General features: G+C 44.2%; 1 protein-coding gene across 3 annotated transcripts in view; it reads left to right on the top strand.

The window, feature by feature from the left end:
• Positions 1 to 7,473, top strand: part of KDM5C (lysine demethylase 5C) — a 49,134-nt gene extending 41,661 nt beyond the window's left edge. Inside the window, exons 27-28 of one of the 3 annotated variants that reach the window (XM_075999801.1) lie at positions 179 to 248; positions 1,072 to 1,137. In XM_075999801.1, the coding sequence (XP_075855916.1) occupies positions 179 to 229 (51 nt within the window). In that variant the 3' untranslated portion in view covers positions 230 to 248; positions 1,072 to 1,137. Of the gene's footprint in view, positions 1 to 178 lie in introns of all 3 variants that reach the window. The other 2 variants (XM_012746622.3, XM_075999800.1) reach the window with 2 other exon arrangements.
• The last annotated feature ends 11,707 nt before the right edge of the window (positions 7,474 to 19,180 follow it).

The raw sequence follows: 19,180 nt of genomic DNA, 5'->3' as shown, positions 1-19,180 counted from the left end.
CTTTACCCAAACTCTTCCTTCAGGCCCAACTGACCCCCTCCTCCCCCCCTCCTTAGTGCCTCAATTGTGTCTGAAACACCAGGATTAATGGGTCTGTTCTCCCACCCGCAAGCTCTCCATACTGGGAGCTTTGGGGGAAGGCAAGGCCCAGACCTTAGTCCTTTGTCTTCACTTCCAGGCCAGGGGCCCACAGAGTCTGGACTCAGAAAGAGGGAGACAGGAGCAGTAGTAGGAGCCCCATGCTGCATGTGAGCTCTCTTTTCTCTGCATGGCATGAAGCTCATTGGTATAGGGTGCCACCCCATGGGAGGGGGCCCTGGGGTCTGAGGTCCATAGTCAATAGGGCCCTGAAGGTACAGATACTAACCATGCTTCCCAGAAGACACGAAGTTGTGGTAATGGGAAAAGAGGGGTTAGGGGGCATAGAGAGAGGATCCCTGACCCTGGATTACTCATGATCTAGGATAAGGGAAAGGAGCAGTCCCTTGTGAACCCCCTCCTGGGTATCAAGCCTTATGTGAGATAAAAGGGAGGACAGACACACAGGAACCAGACCCCTAGAAGAACAGGCCTGGCCCAGGCATGTCAGCCTGGCAGAGCTGGGATTTTTACCAAGTCTCTGGGAAACTGAGAATTTTCTGTGCTGGACAGAAGAGATCCTAAGTAATCAACCTGCCACCAAGAAATAATTCGTAGTGGGGGTTCCATGTTGATCTCTGCTGTTGGTAGGTTGGGAACTCAGCAGTGCTATACCCAGATTGGCCTTGGCAGGTAGAAGTTCGTATTGCTGAGGTTGTGCGTAACCTCCATGCCTGTCTGTATTTGTTATGTATTGCTGCCTGACAAATTACCTGAAAAACTTAGTGACTTAAAACATTTATCTCAGCTGGGAGCCTGTAATCCTAGCACTCTGGGAAGCCAAGGCGGGAGGATTGCTTGAGCTCAGGAGTTTGAGACTAACCTGAGCAAGAGCGAGACCCCATCTCAAAAAAAAAACCAAAACAAACCATTTATCTTATAGTTCTTGTGGGTTAGGAGTCTAGGTGCAACTTAGATACGTTTCTATTTCAGGGTCTCTCACAGCCTGCAATCAAGGTGTCAGCTGAGGCTGCAGTCATCTCTAGGCTTGACTGGGGAAGGATCCTCTTTGAAGCTCACTCACGTGGCTGTTGGCAGACTTCAGTTCTTTGCGGGTTGTTGACCCAAAGACTTCAATTTCTTTCTGGCTGTTAGCTGGGGGTCACTCTTAGGTTTCTTGCCATGTGGACCTTTTCATAGAGCAGCTCACAACATGGCAGCTTGCTTCATCAGAGCAATTAAGTGAGATGAGCCAGAGACAGAATGAGAAAGTGCTCACATATAAGACAGAAGTCATAATCTTTATAACCTGATCTCAGAAGTGCAATCCCATCACTTTTGCAATATTCTGTTCATTAGATGTAAGTCACTCATAGCTCTGTGGCTGTCTAAGAAAAAAGAAAAAAACAGTCACTAGGTCCAGGCCACACTCCAGGGGAAAGAATTATACAAGGGTGTGAATACCAGCACGTGGGAATCATTGGGGGCTACTATAGTTCACCCTCTGGTCCTTGATGATTCACATTCCTTCTGTATGTAAAATACACTCAACCCTTCCCAAGGTCTCTAGAAGTCTCATCCAATTACAGCATCATATAAATATCATATAAATCAAGTCCATGTGTGAACGAGGGTCTTTAGGTGTATTCCTTAACCACTTTAGTACCAGCGTCGACTATAGTCGATAGCCACAGATGAACGCGCACAGTGACTTTAGCCAACAGCCGTGATATGAAGGTGCACAGCCGAGCGTTGACTTTAGCCATGATATGACTTTTCTAATTTTTCATTTATCAAAATAAAATTGTGAACATTTAAAACTAATGTAATGAAAACATAATGTAGGCCGGGTGCGGTGGCTCACGCCTGTAATCCTAGCACTCTGGGAGGCCGAGGCGGGTGGATTGCTCAAGGTCAGGAGTTCAAAACCAACCTGAGCAAGAATGAGACCCCATCTCTACTATAAATAGAAAGAAATTAATTGGCCAACTAATATATATACATAAAATGAGCCGGGCATGGTGGCACATGCCTGTAGTCCCAGCTACTTGGGAGGCTGAGGCAGAAGGATCGCTTGAGCCCGGGAGCTTGAGGTTGCTGTGAGCTAGACTGATGCCACGGCACTCACTCTAGCCTAGGCAACAAAGCGAGACTCTGTCTCTAAAAAACAACACACACAAAAAAAACCATAATGTATATGTTACCTATTCTGATATTTACATTACAGGTAAAGCTGCCTGTAAAATAAAACAAGCTTTCAGTGCTTTAAAGCTTTCCTCATCACACAAGAGCAAAACGGATTCGTCGTCAATGCACAGCACAAACTATCATGCGGACTATCAGTGCCAGCTGTGGGCAAGGTTTCACGGCCGGTGAGCGCGGTACTGAAGTGGTTAAGTATGGCTCCTTAAGTACTATTTTTCTCCATCTTTAGATCTGTGAAACTTAACAGGCAAGTTATCTGTCCCCAACACACACAACATACAGTGGTGGAACAGGCATAAGATGACTACTACAGACATTCCGGTTCAAAATGAGGGAAAATGGGAGACACAAAGGCATCACTGGTCTATAACAATTCTGAAATTCAGCTAGGAAAATGAACGTTCCTTGATTAGATTTCAAGGCCCAGGAATATTTCTCCATGGCTCTTGGCTCTGTCCTCTGGGTTCTTGGTTCTACCTTCTGTGCCTTCCTTCCTTTTTCATGAAAGGTAGCACATGTTTATAACTGAGCAGTTTTCCCAGTCTGCTCCCTGCCAGTAGAATTTTGGGATCCAGTGGTTTCTGTTCATTTTGTCCTGTCTCTGGAACCAGCTGCCACGAAAAAACAATTCCATAAAGGGGCTTGGTGTTTCTCTTTTGTTGGCAGGTTGGGCACTCAGCAGTGGCTTATAGCCCGATTGGCCTTGGTGGAAGTCCATATTGCACAGCCCAATGCATAACCTCCATGCCTGCCACCATGGCCATTTTGTTCAGGAGTCCATTGGGCAAGGAAAAGGGTGACAAGATAGAGGTTAACTGGCATCCACAGAACAAGACGCCTACCTGTCTACTTGAATGAGATCCTCCACAGTTGGGAGGGTGGGCATGGGAGAGAAAATATATTAGATTCTCCACAGTGGATTCTCTTTGGTGCTAATTTGTGTGGGACATGAATATCCTCACACTGTGTGCCCATTCCAAGAGTGACATCCATATGCCTCTTCCTCAGACCTCCTTATCAACAATATTTCAATCCTGTTCTTTCCAAGTCCTTGACCATCTAGCCAAATCATTATCAACTACTCATGAATCAATGGAGATCTATCTATACCTCTGACTATCTCTGTGACCAGGCAGTTTTCCTAGTGGGAGAATTTACCTTCAGTATCAACTCTAAGTGGGGCTGTAACACTACAGCTAGCTATGTTCAGCAGGTGCCAGCATATGTAGAACCAAGCTTGAATATTGTATCTCTTAGTCACCTGGTCACAGGGAACGACTCATGAGGCCCCAGGTGTTGGTGAGAAAGGGATGGCAGTGCAGCAGATAGGAGTATGATCCACTGGCTTAGGCAGCTTACTTCTGTCTTCTAGACCTGCTTGTATAAACCTCGTCTATTTGGTGGTGGAGTGCTGCTGCACATGGATAACTTCATGGCTTGATGGGAGAGTTAACACGTAGCTCACCATGCAACTCAGCTTGCACAGGTCACTTGGAGTCCTATGCTCAGGCATTCACAAAATAGATCCACTTTTCCAGTTTTAATTTTCTCTGCTTTTGGGACTCCTATTATCAGAATGTTGCCACTTCCAATTTTATTCTCCATGTTTTTAGTCTTAAAAATGTTTTTTTTTTGTTTTTTTTTGTATCTCTATTCTTTCCTGTTGAATTCCAGAAGAGGTCCTCAATCTGATATCTCCATTTATTAATTTGTTCTTCTGCTGTAGTCCTCCTCCTTTTGTGCCATCTATACTGTGTGTATTCCAAAAACGTATGCAGGAACTAGAGAAATCACCACAGGATTTCTCCTAGGCCCAATATAAGAAAGACTCAGATTGAAAATTTCATGTATGCCCTAATCCTACTCTGGTGGACCACAGTGACAATCTGGATCACCAGGTATTGATGTTAACTCAGAACAAATTACAAGTCTATTTCAAAAGCCCTGGATATTTCCCTGTCCCCAGTGTACAGTTACCCCAACTGCAAGTCCCTATGGGGAAAGCAAGGAGGGAGATTTCACTATACACACATGTGAAAAGTGTAGCAAGGTCCTTCTTCAAATGGACTCTCTGCTTCATTCAGGGGTCTCTGGTCTGTAAACTAGGGGAAAAGCTGGAACTCTACATTTTGGGGGACGAAATCAGGCCTCCATTTGCCAGAATAGAAGTTTTTTTGTTATATAACAAGTAGGACTTTATTAGACTGTCCATCTATTTTGATCCTAGGGAAACCACTATTACAGAATTCCACAGGTCAAACTGTTCTGATTACTGTTATGGATCTGCTTGCTGTCCATTATAGGAACCAGATTCAACTTTTCTCTGGAGGTGATCCTATCATCTTCATTGAAATCAGAAAACCGTCAGAGAGCTCATTCATGATCTCTCACCATGAATCCCACCTACAGAAATAAATGATTGCTATGCTTTATAATCATGATGGTGAACATTTATGTATTAGTTAAGGTAATGCTAGCTTTTGGGGACAGAAAAATATTCTGAGATTTAAAACAATACAAGTTTACTTCTTGTTCCTGTAGTATTCCAAAACAGGTGTTAATAGTTGGGCTCCCTCTTCTAAGTGATGATTTAGGAGTCTAAGCACCTTCTATCCAGAGAGTCTGCTACCTTCAAAACATGGTAGTCATCATTGTACTATTGTCATCTCCATCCCAGCTAGCCAGAAGAGGAAAAGACTATATCAGAGGTTTCTATGAACTAAGCCTGGCTGTAGTAAACATCACTTCTCACATTCTATTAGCTAGAACTCAGACAGCAGGCAAGGGACACTGGAAAATGTAGCTTGAATTTGTCCCTAGGAGGAAGAGGAAACAGCTTTAATGTCCACCTAGCTAGTCTCTGCCACACTTCATAATGTATTTCACAAAGCCCTTGTAAAAGAAATGTCCATAGTTAGAGGGTGAGTTGAATGGGTTACAAATGATTAATCGATTACAACATTCTCATTGCCCTAACCATTTGGATCCCTCTGTCTACATTGTACCATGGAATTTCTGACATCTTAACCTCATATAGCACAGACTGCTGTTGAGTCCAGGTTTTGGTCAATCAGTAGAACTCCTAGCTACTTGAGCTAACAAAGTACAACCAGGATTACTGATGAGTGTACCCATATCGAAAAGTTTGGCCCTACCAAAACCAGATAAAGACATCACAAGAAAAGAAAATTACAGAAAAAGATCCGTTATGAATATAGATGCAAAATTCCCCACTAGCAAAATAAATCCAACAGCATAGTAAAAGTACTATATACCATAGCCAAGTGGGATTATTTTAGGAATGCATGAATGGTTCAATATAACAAAATTGATCAAGGTAATAGATCACGTTACTAGAACAAAGGAAAAAAACAACACATGCTCACCTCAATTGATGTTGAAAAGTCATTTCAGATGTAGAAAAGACAGAGCCAATAAATTCAGCAAAGTTGCAGAGTGCAAGATCAACACATAAAAATCAGTTGTGATTTTATACACTAGCAATGAACAATCCAAAATGAAATTAAGAAAGCAATTCCATTTATAATAGCATCTAAAATAATAAAATATCTAATAATAAATTTGACTAAGGAGAAAGACTTGTGCATTGGAAACTATAAAACATTGCTGAAAGAAATTAAAGAAGACATAAAGAAATGGAAAGACATCCTATGTGGATTGGAAGACCAAATATTGTTAAGATGTTAATACCAGTCAAAGCAATCTACAGATTCAACAGTCCCAATGAAAATTCCAACAGCATTTTTGCAGAAATGGAAATTCTTCAAATTCATAATGAATTGCAAGGGGCCATGAATAGCCAAAACAATCTTTAAAAAAAAAGAAAAAGAACAAAATCAAATGACCAATTGATTTTTGACAAGGTTCCAAGTCCATTCAATGGGGGAGAAATTAGTCTCTTCAACAGATGGTGCTAGGTGGGACAACTGGATTTCCACATGCAAAAGAATTAAGTTGGACCCCTACCTCAACACCATATACCGTCAACTCAAAATGGATCAATGACCTAAATTTAAGAGCTAAAACCATAAAACTCTTAGAAGAAAACATAAGGGTTAATCTTTGTGACCTTAGAATTGATAACAGATTCTTAGATATGACACTACAAGCAAAGAAAAAACAGATAAATTGGACTTCATCAAAATTAAATTATTTTTGTGCATCAAAGGACATTATCAAGAAAGTGAAAAAGACAACCTATAGAATAGGGAAATATATTGAAAAATCATATATCTATAAGGATTTACTATCCAGAATATATAATGAAATACAACTCAACAACAAAAAGACAAACAACCCAATTGAAAAATGGGCAAAGGACTTGAATAGAAATTTCTCCAAGAAGATATAAAAATGGCCATGAAGCACATGAAATGATTCTACATATCATTAACCATTAGGAAAATGCCAATTAAAGCCATTATGAGATACCACTTCACACCCACTGGGATGACTATGATTTTTTAAAAAAAGGGAAAATAAGTGTTGAAAGAGATATGGAGACATTGGAACACTGGTATTATTACTGGTGGGAATGCAAAATGGGGCAGCCAGTGTGTAAAACAGTTTGGTGGTTTCTCAAAAAGCTAAACAAAATTACCATATGACCCACCAATTCTACTCGTAGGCATGTACCAAAAATAATTGAAAACAAAGAGTTAAAAAGATACTTATATACCAATGTTCATAGCAGCATTATTCACAATAGATAAAAGGTGAAAACAACCCAAGTATCCATCAACAGATAAATGTATAAACAAAATGTGGTATATACAAATATTGGAATATTATTCAGCCATAAAAAAGAATAAGTATGAACACATGGTACAACACAGATGAACCTTGAAAACATTATTATATGTGAAATAATCCAGACCCAAAGTACACATAATATATAATTCCACTTAAATGAAATTATCTAGACTAGGCAAATTCATAGAGACAGAAAGTAGATTAGAAGTCACCAGGGGCTGGAGGGAATAGGAGAATGATAGCTTAATGGGTACAGAGTTTTTGTCTGGGGTGAAGAAAAAGTTTTGGGACTATATACTGTAGTAGTGATGGTTGCACAACAATGTAATTAATGCCACCTAATTGTATACTCACGAATAGTTAAAATGGCAAATTTTATGTTATATATATGTTACCACAATAAAAAGTTTGGCCCGATCTAGAGTTACATTTCTTTCTCCCTGATCTATCATCCATAGAATTGATTCCCACACATATTATTGAGGTTTCTCTGCCAATATAAATTAGCTACATCTTTTGTGTGTGTGTGTGTGTGTGTGTGTGCATGCTTTCTCGTAGGTTTGTGTGTGTGTTTTCTCACAGGTTTGACTCGACTTCCCTTGAAACATTCAAAAATCTGAATCCAGTAATGGGTCTGGAGGCAGCAAGGGGTGATATGGATGGATCTTTAGAAAGATTAGCCACATCATGAGAGGATCCCCAAGTCATGCAGGGCCAGCCCCATTAGACTGGGGAGAAAGGGCTGTTTTTGCTGCCAAAGGAGGCTCACTGAGGGCTGGCATTTAGGACACTCAGATCTATCCAAATCAACCGTGATATTCCTATTCCAATTCTCAAGGTCTCCCTCCTTCCCTTAATCAGTGGTCTCCGTTTTACATGAAAGATCTGGAGATCTGTGAATTCAACCAGCATTATAATTCAGCAACTTGCAGGATTTGGCTTTATGTCTGATTTCATGGTACATGAGTCCTGTGCAAAGAAGAGATAAAAAAGATTTCTTTCTCTTTTAAAAAAATACAAACTTTATTTTTTTAGAGCAGTTTTAGGTCCACAGCAAAAGTGAGTGGTAACTACAGAGATTTCTCACATACTCCCCGCCTCCCCAACATGCATAGCCTCCCTCGTTATCAACATCCCTCACCAGACTGGTACATTTGTTACAATCAGTAAACCTACACTGACACATCATCAACTGAGTCCATAGTTTACATTAGGGCTCACTCTTAGTGTTGTACATTCTATGAGTTTGGACAAGTATGCAATTACATCCACTATTATAGTATTATACAGAATAGTTTCACTGCCCTAAAAATCCTCTGTGCACCGCCTATTCATCCCTCCCTTTCCCTTAACTCCTGGCAACCACTTATTATTTTTTACTGTCTCTATAGTTTTGCTTATTCCAGAATATCATTATTTAGGAAACATATGGTACATAGCCTCTTCAGATTTCCTTCTTTCACTTAGTAATATTCATTTCAGATTCTTCCAGGTATTTTGGTGGCCTGATGGCTCATTTCTCTTTATTGCTGAATAACATTCCATTGTCTGGATATACCACAGTTTATTTATCCATTCACTTACTGAAGGACATTTTGGTTGCTTTCAAGTTTGGGCAATTATAAAGAAAGCTACTATAAACACCGTTACAGGTTTTTATGAGGACATAGCTTTCTTTTTAAATTTATTATTATTTTTTTAATTTATTAATTTTTTTATTTTATTTTTTGCCTGTGTATACGCATGTGCAGAGGACATAGCTTTCAAATCACTTGGGTAAATACCAAGGAGTGTGATTGCTGGATTGTATGGTAAGAATTCGTTTAATTTTGTAAGAAACTATCAAACTGTCTTCCAAAGTGGCTGTGCCATTTTACATTCCTACCAGTAATGGATAAGAGTTCCTGTTGCTCCACATCCTCATCAGCACTTTGTGTTGTCAGCTTTCTGGATTTTGGCCATTCTGATAGGTATGTGGTAGTATTTCATTGTTATTTTACTTTGCATTTCCCTAATGACATATGATGTGGAGCATCTTTTCACATGCTTCTTTTCTTTTGTAAAAATTTATTAAATTTATTTTTTATTTTTGAGACAGAGTTTTGCTTTGTCACCCCAGCTAGAGTGCAACTGGCATCATCATAACTCACTGCAACCTCAAACTCCTGGACTCAAGCAATTCTCCTGCCTCAGCCTCCTGAGTAGCTGGGACTGCAGACATGCACCAGCATGCCTGGCTAATTTTTCTGTTTTTAGTAGAGACAGGGTCTCGCTCTTGCTCAGGCTGGTTTCAAACTCCTGAGCTTGAATGATCCACCTGCCTCGGCCTCCCAGAGTGCTAGGATTACAGGCGTGAGCCACCGTGCCCAGCCCCCATCTGTGTATCTTCTTTGTTGAAATGTCTGTTTAGGTCTTTTGCCCTTTTTTTTAAAGGCAGGGTCTTGCCATGTTGGCCAGGCTGGTCTTGGACTCCTGAGCTTAAGCAATTGTCCTGTCTTAGCCTCCCAAGTATGAAGCACAAGTTTTTAACCTTAATGAAGTCCAGCTCATCAATTATTTATTTCATGGATCATGCCTTTGGTGTTGTATCTAAAAAGTCATTGCTATACCCAAGGTCACCTACATTTTCTCCTATATCGTCTTCTAGGAGTTTTATAGTTTGGAATTTTATGTTTGATCCATTTTGAGGTCTATGATCCATTTTGAGTTAATTTTTGTGAAGAGAAGAGTGTGAGGAAGATTTCTTTTTTAGGGCAGTAAAAGAAGCTCCCCAGTGTCTGACATGCCTTGAACTAAAAGTTTAAAACCATGATCTTACCTTTAAAATTTTTGTATTAGTCATGTCAGCAATATATATTTGTTGTTATTCATAAATGGTCAAAAGACACTGCCTACTATCAGACTAAAAGAAAGTGCAGCTTCTCAAATGCAGCATCACCTAGAGACAGGGAGTGAAAAGGCCAGTCACGTATACTTTAAAACACCCATATATACACATATACTCTCATGTTCAGTGCAGGCAAACAAATGTTCTCCGCACTTTGCTTCAAAAGCAGGAAACGTTGGCCGGGTGCAGTGGCTCACGCCTGTAATCCTAGCACTCTGGGAGGCCGAAGCGAGCGGATTGCTCAAGGTCAGGAGTTTGAAACCAGCCTGAGCAACAGTGAGACCCCGTCTCTACTATAAATAGAAATAAATTAATTGGCCAACTAATATATATAGAAAAAATTAGCCGGGCATGGTGGTACATGCCTGTAGTCCCAGCTACTCGGGAGGCTGAGGCAGCAGGATTGCTTGAGCCCAGGAGTTTGAGGTTGGTGAGAGCTAGGCTGACGCCACGGCACTCTAGCCTGGGCAACAAAGTGAGACTCTGTCTCAAAAAAAAAAAAAAAAAAAAAAAAAAAGCAGGAAACGTTGAGTTGCAGATGTCCTAAGATACAGAACCTGTTGATCATATCTTAAGCATAAAAAATGCACTGAAATACAAGAATAAAGTTTCTTCAAACATTTTGATCTGAGCTCTTGTTAGGGACCGACCTTTTACAGCCCCACCGGACAGAAAAGCAGAGACATCGAGGATGTAATTACACAAGAGGAGGTTTATTTTTTGGCTAGCCAGGGTCCAAGCCCCAGAGCACCAACGCAGTGGTCACTCTTGCAGGCAAGGACCCCGACTGGGGTTGCAGCGTGCCTTTTATCCCTATGGTGCATACGCTATGCAGTGGCTGATCACGCGTGGATCATGCATTGACCTTTAACATGATTGGTTGGCTGGCAGCCCCACTATACAGGGGTCTGAACAATGTAAAGTTGGCGCAATCAAGCAAGCAAGCAACGGTTTCCATGGCAAGCAAGCAACAGTTTCCAGAAGCCGGATGTTAGTTTTGGCTTCACTGGGGTGTGGGCCTTGCAGGTATGCAATGTCTGGACCCCTCACATTCCCCCCTTTCTTTAGAAGCTGGTCGAGCACTCTTGCTCGTCTCTTGGGTCTTTTAAAGGTTTTAAGTCTGTGCTATCTGACTAGAGCTTTTGATACTGCGGCTGCAACACTAAAAGCTGTACTGTATTAACCCTTTTTTTTTTACAAAGGTTATTATCTTGTTTAATATGCAGGGTTTGAATGTGAAGACTAAGAGCAGAATTACTAGTGGTCCTAATAGCGTTGAGATAAGGGTAGTTAGCCAAGGGGAGCTGTTAAACCAAGATTTAAACCAACCTGCCTGTAGCTCGTTTTTTTGCTTGTGGCGGGCAAGCTCTTTTTTAACTTTAGCCATAGATTTTTTTGACGACTCCTGTGTGGTCTGCATAGAAACAGCACTCTTCTTGGAGGGCAGCACATAGCCCCCCCTGTTGAAGGAACACTAGATCTAGCCCCCTCTGATTTTGTAGTACTACTTTGGACAGGGAGGTCAGAGACTTTTTTAGATGGGAGATAGACTTTTTTATTTTTGCAATGTCTTCATCAATGGCTGCTCTCAAGGTGCTGAACCCTCTCTGTTGCATCGCTAGGGAGGAGATACCAGTCCCTGCTCCTATTGCCCCCAAGCCAAAAAGTGTGGCTAGGGTAATGGCTGCAAGGGTTTTTTTTTTTTTTTGGAAAATTAGGTTAGTGACCCCTTGGCCTGCTCTGCTGGTGTATATGGTCTCTACTGTATGGTATATTATTTTAGGGAATACTAACACCATAACACAGTATTTTTAGATTTATTAAAAACTGATAGGCTAAGGCAAGGGGTTAAACTGGTTTTGGAGCAAATCCACCATCTACTTGGCCCAGGAATGACCCATTTTTTTTTTTTTTGATTGATTTATTACTGTTACCCCCGGCACAGAGCTGTGCATGGCTGGGTGGCTCTGTTTCCAGGCAGGTCCCCTTGCCAAGAACTGACTGAAACGTGAGACCAGGGCCTTTACGGTCCCATTGACATGACCTAGGGGAGGCTTTTGTGGAGAGGTTGAAATTGACGGCCATTTTTACTGCTTTGTATGCAGCTGTCAACATCTTTTACAGAGGATCTCTAAGTTTTACTTTAGGCACCGTGCTTATGGGGCTCCCTAGGGTGAGTGAGTTTGTCCCTAACTTTATCACTGGTTTGGGGTGCACCGTGGCCGGCCGTGGGTGCAGCACCTGGTTGGGCCCTACTGCCTGTGGTGACACAATCCCACTTGGCCGAGGGCCGGGCGCCCCTGGGGGCTCACTCACGCTGATGGGGCTTATTTTTTTTTAGGTTAAACATAAGGTCTGGCCATCATCCGTTTATGGGGCCTACCCCTGAAGTCACATTTTAGACTTTATGAGTCTCCTGATTGGCAATCTCTCATGTGAGGTTATGAGGTTGGTGGGGATTGCTATTTATCACGGCTGCCACACTCCTGCCCACAAGCAAAGTAACCCCAAAGCACCCACATAAAAGATATAAAACAAGCCTAGCATGCATCTCTGTGACAGAGTCCAACCTCTAGGTGCTACAGTCCCAAGTCCGACTCCAACTAGTATGACCAGTACTCCAAAGAGGACTGGAGTCACTAAGTTTATCTATGCTGGTGTCACTCGGGTCAGCCTGGTCTTTAGGGGGTTCTCTGGATCCACCGTTGCCTTTCACTGGCTCTGGCACTGCTCTTGGTCGCTCTTGCTAGCCGACCTCACGTGGGAGTGGTGTATCTAGGTTGATATTTCATCCACCTTGAGGGCAGTGGGAGTAACAAGGATAACTTGAAAGGGGCCCTTTTTTTAGGCTCGAGGGTTTTGCTGTTATGTCTTTTTACCCACACCCAGTCCCCCGACTGGTGTGGGTGATAAGAATGTTTAGCACTACCTGCCCCCAGCCCTGTGGCCTGGTATATGGCGCAGAGGGCCGGCCACACTCGGCTGTGAACGCTGCAGAGCTTGTATGGCTTGCAACACGTGTTTGGGGTGTTTTGGGAGAGCCTCGGGGCTCACCCTGGGGACCACGGGCGGAGGAGTGCCATACATGATTTTAAAGGGGGTTAAACTTAAATGATAGGGGGTGTTCTGGGCTCGGAACAGGGCGAAGGGAAGGAGGGTTACCCAGTCCCCGCCAGTTTCTAGGGCCAATTTAGTCAGAGTCTCCTTTATTGTTTTGTTTATTTTTTTTACCTGCCCTGAGCTCTGGGGGTTATAGGCACAATGCAGTTTTTAATTGGTCTCCAGAGCCTGGGCCAGTCCCTGACTAACTTGGCTGACAAAAGCAGGTCTATTATTTTATTTTATTTTTTTTTGGCAGTCTATATCTAGGAACTATTTTTTTAAATATTTTTTTGGCTACTGTTAGAACAGTCTCTCTCTTAGTGGGGAAAGCCTCTATCCACCCGGAGAACGTATCTACCATAACTAGCAGATATCGGTATCTATATTTTTTAGGCTTTATTTCTGTAAAATCTATTTTTCAGAACAGCCCTGGCTGCCTCCCCCTTTTTCTCGTACCTGCGTGGGTCCCTTTGGCCCTCCCCGGCTGTATGACTTGACAGGCTTGGCAGTCCCGGACGATGTCGCTCGCCACTCGTCTCTGTGACATGAACCTAAGCTGGGCGGTGTTTAATAGTTGTAGCATTTTTTTTTTTTTAAATGTGTGGTCTGGTGTAGGTGCGTTAACAGGTGACGTCCCAAAGTCTCTGGCACTATCAGGCGGCGTTTTTTTGTCTTTTTGCACATTTAGCTGTTTTGTAGCCCAGGCTTTATCTGTGCTGGAGTAGTCTGGCAGAGGAGGTATCTGTCCTATGCCCGGGGGTGGTAGGCTTATATGCAGAATGTGGGGTGGCGCAGCACTTTTTGCTGCTCTTTTAGCCTCGGCATCTGCTCTTTGATTGCCCCGTGCCTCCAGTGAGTCTCTACCCTGATGTCTAGGGGTGTGGACTACCGCCACTGCCTTTGGAAGCAAGACAGCTTCTAGCAAGTGGAGTATTTTGGGCTTGTGCTTAATCTCTTTTCCTTTTGCTGTGATGAACCCCCTTTTTCTGTAGAGGGCTCCATGTATGTGCACAGTACCAAAAGCATAGCGGCTGTCAGTATATACTGTCAGCCTCTTTCCTCGGGCCCGACTAAGAGCTTCTGTCAGTGCAATCAATTCTGCCTTTTGGGCAGATGTTCTCTGTGGAAGGCATGCCGCCCAGACAAGTTTGCCTTGATCATAGACTATGGCCGCCCCCGCATATTTGTGTCCATCGCGGACGAAACTGCTCCCGTCCGTGAACCAAGTTAGGTCGCTGCTCGGAAGGGGGCGGTCCTGCAGGTCTTGCCGAGCCATCTGGGTTTCAGCCAAGATCTCGAGGCAGTCGTGTTTAGGCGCGGCAGAATCGGGGTTTGGTAGAAGCGTTGCCGGGTTTAGGACAGTGGGGGTTTGGAACTCAACTCGGGGTGCATCCAGCAGGAGCCCTTGGTAATGGGTCAGCCTTGCATTTGTGATCTATTGCCCCGGCGGCTGCTTTAGAACTCTTTTTATAGCGTGTGGCGTGGTGATTAACAATCTCTGCCCCAAAGTAAGCTTGTCAGCGTCCTTGACCAACAGGGCTGTGGCTGCGATTATTTGCAGGCACGCAGGCCACCCCGCCGCCACTGGATTTAATTTTTTTGACAAGTATGCCACTGGCCTTTTTTAGGGCCCTAGGGCCTGTGTGAGTATGCCCTTAGCTATTTTTTTTTTTTTTTTTTTTTGTCTATGAACAGGCGAAACTCTTTTGTCAGGGAGTGCTAGGGCTGGGGCTTTTAGCATGGCTGCCCTCAGGGCTTGAAAAGAGTCTTTTATTTGCACAGTCCACTCTCATGCTCGCCCCGCCTTACATCTTTTATACAGAGGTCGAGCCTTTTAGTCCTTACACCCCGGTTTTTTTTTACCGGCAACAGGGGGGTGTTTTAGGCCGACTGGCATTTTTGGAGAATCCCACTGTCCAGGAGTCTCTGAATGTGGGGCGTAATTCCCACTCTGGCTTTTTGGGACATGGGGTACTGTCTGACTTGGGCTGGCTCGGCTCCGGGTTTTAACTCAACGTAAAGAGGCGGCCGGTGTTTTGCCCATCCTGTGCCCCCTGTCTTGGCCCACGCCATGGGAAATTTATAGAGCCATTGCTCTATGCCTTTTTTTTTGCTTTTTATGGGCTGGTATAGTCTATATTTATTTGCCTGTGTCAGGGTCAGGATCTGAGTGACCCGGGGCTGTTGATAGCCTTAAGCTTGGTAAGGATGTCTCTTCCCAGTAGCGGCGTGGGGCACTCAGAGATGACCATAAAGGTGTGACTCACTTGTCCTGAACCCAAATTTAATCTCCGCCGTGTGGTCTACCGATATAGTTTAGCTCCTGTATTTATGAGGAAGCTGACTGGGTTTTTCTCTACTTGCAAAGTTACCCTAGGTTTGGGGAGGGGGACTGAACCCCGTCTTTTTTATTTATCTGTCACCTGTCCTGCAGCCATGACTTTTTTAGGACCTCTAAGTCTTTGCCCCCCTTTTTTGGGGGGACATTTTTGGGCCCAGTGCCCATGTTTTTTGTAATTAGCACATTGATCTTTGCCTAGCCTCTCTCGCCGGGGCCTTCTCCTCTCCTCTGACCCTGTCTGCCCCCCTCTCGTGGCGGCTAGCAGGATTTTTGCCATTTTTTTGTTTGCTTTACGCGCCTCTCCAGCTTGGAATTTTTTATCTTTTATCCCGATCCTCTCTAACTTCTCTTTTGGCGTTTCTCTATTGTTATAGACCTTTTTTGCCACTTTTTAACAGGTCCTGCAGAGTCTTTTTGTCTAATCTATCTATTTTTTGCACCTTGCGCCTGATGTCTGGGGCTGCCTGATTAATAAACGCCATCATAACAGTGGCTTGCTGCCTTCCATAGTGGGATCTATGGGGGTGTACTGCCAGAAGACCTCCATGATCCTCTCTAAGTATGCTGCCGGGCTCTCCTCCAGCCCCTGACGAACATCTCCTACCTTGGCCAAATTGGTCGGCTTTCGCGCCACCATAAGGAGACCAGCCATCAGAGTCTGGCGGTAGACCTGGAGACGCTCCCTACCTTTAGCCTCATTGTAGTCCCAGGGTGGCCATTTAAGGGGGAAGGTCTGATCAATGGTCTGCGGATTCGTGGCAGGTCTGCCATCTTCACCCAGGGCCAGCTTTTGTGTCTCCCCCTGAATTCTTTCTCTTTCTTCTGTGGTGAAAAGCACCTTGAGCAGCTGCTGGCAATCATCCCAAGTGGGCTGATGTGTAAAAAGAACAGAATCTAAAAGGTTAATGAGATCTCTGGGGTTCTCAGAGAAGTTTGAGTTTTGAGCCTTTCAATTATAAAGATCACTGGTAGAGGAGGGCCAATATTGGAATGTCTGTGCTCTGTCCTTCCCCAGGGGTCCCACTGCTCTCAGAGGGAGCGCCTTTAAGGGCTCCGGGTCTGGGGCCCGGCCAGTCCACTGTCTGGTTTTATAGGCCGGCCATGCTGCCGGTGGTCCCGCGTCCTCCTGGGCCGGGGGAGCTGCAGAGGCTGCCCCAGGATTATAGGGTGGAGGCGTGTTTCATTCGAGACCTGTCAGGTCTGGGTAGAGATTGGAGTCCAGCAACACTGGTGTCCCAGTGGACCTCGGACTCCGTGCCCCCCCCCCTCTTTCTGACTTTTTTAACTGCCAGAACTTCCGCCTTTCCCCTCAGGGCAGGTAGGGGGGCCTTCAGCCAGGATGGCGGGTCTCAAACCCAGTCTTGCCAGACCACAATATAGGGGATCTGATCAGGGTGTCCGTGATGGCCAAATACCACCCCTTTTACCTTTTTGATCAAGGAGGCATCAAACGAGCCCTCCCTGGGCCACCCCACTCCAAACGTGGGCCACTCGGCCTCACAAAGGGTAACAAACTTTCCCTTTTTGACCTCTAGGGACAGGTTGTGTGCCCTTGCCCTGACATCCTTAAAATGGCTCACCAGGTTGGACAACGGCGTTGTTAGATCCTGTCCCATGGCTAGTCGATAATAGGCAGATGTGCAAACCAATATTCTGCAGTTGGGGCACTGGGGACAAGGATCTGAACCTCTAGCCTTTTACACTCCCTACGGAGGTAACGGCCGTGCCCCTCCCGCACTAGCCACTCCTGGCACGGGCGGCAGGAGATATACTGTGCGCTGCCAGCCCATGTAGGGGAATACTCACCTGGAGGTTCTAGTCACTTCTGCGGATCTTTTTGTGGGTCCCCTGATTCCATGGCCCCAGCCCGAAAACCCATGCAACCCTGATGGGTTCTCGGGCCGAAACCACAGAACCCAGAGACTCCAACAAGCCAACGAGAGATGTCACACTCACTCACACACACACAGAAAGCCGGCGACAAACAAAGCAGACAACAGACAAGTGGACAGTGAGGTAAACAGACAACCTAACCTGGTCCGGACCTACTCCCCGGTATCCTCCTGACCGAGCCCTTGGCTACAAGGTCAGCTCCAGCTCCTCCTGACCGAGCCCTAGGCTACAAGGTCAGCTCCGGAGTCCCAACAGGGCCAGAGGACGTCTCCGCCTGGCTCCGACCGGCGACCCACCAGCGCGTCCGCCTAGGTCCTGTGCCGGCGTCCTGATCCAGGGTCCTGCAAGGGGATTCCGCGTCCCTTGCCCAACACCACACCCGGCTAGTCCGGGGTGGATTTTCACACTCCTCCCTCAGCCCTGAATTCTATCCAGTAGTCTGTAGGGAAGGCAAATCCCGGACGAGCCCCCAAATGTTAGGGACCGACCTTTCACAGCCCCACCGGACAGAAAAGCAGAGACATCGAGGATGTAATTACACAAGAGGAGGTTTATTTTTTGGCTAGCCAGGGTCTAAGCCCCAGAGCACCAACGCAGTGGTCACTCTTGCAGGCAAGGACCCCGACTGGGGTTGCAGCGTGCCTTTTATCCCTATGGTGCATACGCTATGCAGTGGCTGATCACGCGTGGATCATGCATTGACCTTTAACATGATTGGTTGGCTGGCAGCCCCACTATACAGGGGTCTGAACAATGTAAAGTTGGCGCAATCAAGCAAGCAAGCAACAGTTTCCATGGCAAGCAAGCAACAGTTTCCAGAAGCCGGATGTTACTTTTGGCTTCACTGGGGTGTGGGCCTTGCAGGTGTGCAATGTCTCGACCCCGGCTTCATTGGGGTGTGGGCCTTGCAGGTATGCAATGTCTCGACCCCTCACACTCTTAAGCAAGAGTACAGTAGAATAGATTGGAAAGAAAGTGTACACGTAGACCTGTTTCACTGTTGCACTAAAATATTTAACAACTTACTTATTAAACATCAAGTTGAGCCAACTTAAGCCAAATAATATAATGACCAATTATTACTCCAAATGGGAATCCGTTACTCCTTGGTATCTATGGATAAAAGTTTCACAGATACAAAAACATTATTTACCTGAAAGATCGATAGTATTATAATTAGAGAGTATTCATACAAAACTGTTTCCTGTTTTCTTTTATTTACCTTTAAAATTGGGAAACATAACCACATACAGGAAAAGGGTATGTGTAAACAAATTTTAAAAAGCAAACATCTGTGTAGCAACCACCTAGGTTAAAGAAATAGAAAGTTACCAAAGCCAAAAATCCCTCAACATGTCCTTTCCTTATCACAACTTCCTCCCTGCCAGCCCAGAAATAAGTACCTGACATATTTTTATCTTTTTAAAACTTTTTATTATGAAAATTTCTAAATGTCAACAAAAGTACAGTATACTAAAACCCTCACGTATCCATCATCAAGCTTCAACAAAATTTTGCCATATTTGTTTCAAATAGCCACCTTTCTGTCTCTTTCTCTTTCTTCCCCCCTACCTTCCCTCCTTCTCCCTCTCCCTCTCTTTCTTGGAATATTTTAAAGCAAATCCCAGACATTATAACATTTAAATCCTAAGAACTTAAGTATGCACCTCAAAAAAAAGATATTTCCTTATATAATTACAATACCATTAGTATACCTAACACAATTAACAATCATTTCTTAATGTCATCATATTCAAATGAATGTCACTATATTCAAAATTTCCCAAATTGAAAAATATGTACATTTTTTGAGACATGAATCTCACTATGTTGCCCAGTCTGGCCTCGAACTCCTGGGCTCAACCAATCCTCCTGCCTCAGCCTACCCATCACCAGTGCCT

This window comes from Microcebus murinus, unplaced genomic scaffold (genome assembly GCF_040939455.1).
Source record: "Microcebus murinus isolate Inina unplaced genomic scaffold, M.murinus_Inina_mat1.0 scaf008_hap2_Mmur4.0, whole genome shotgun sequence".
NCBI classification, from domain to species: Eukaryota; Metazoa; Chordata; class Mammalia; order Primates; family Cheirogaleidae; genus Microcebus; species Microcebus murinus.
This window is presented reverse-complemented; position numbering and strand designations above follow the sequence as displayed.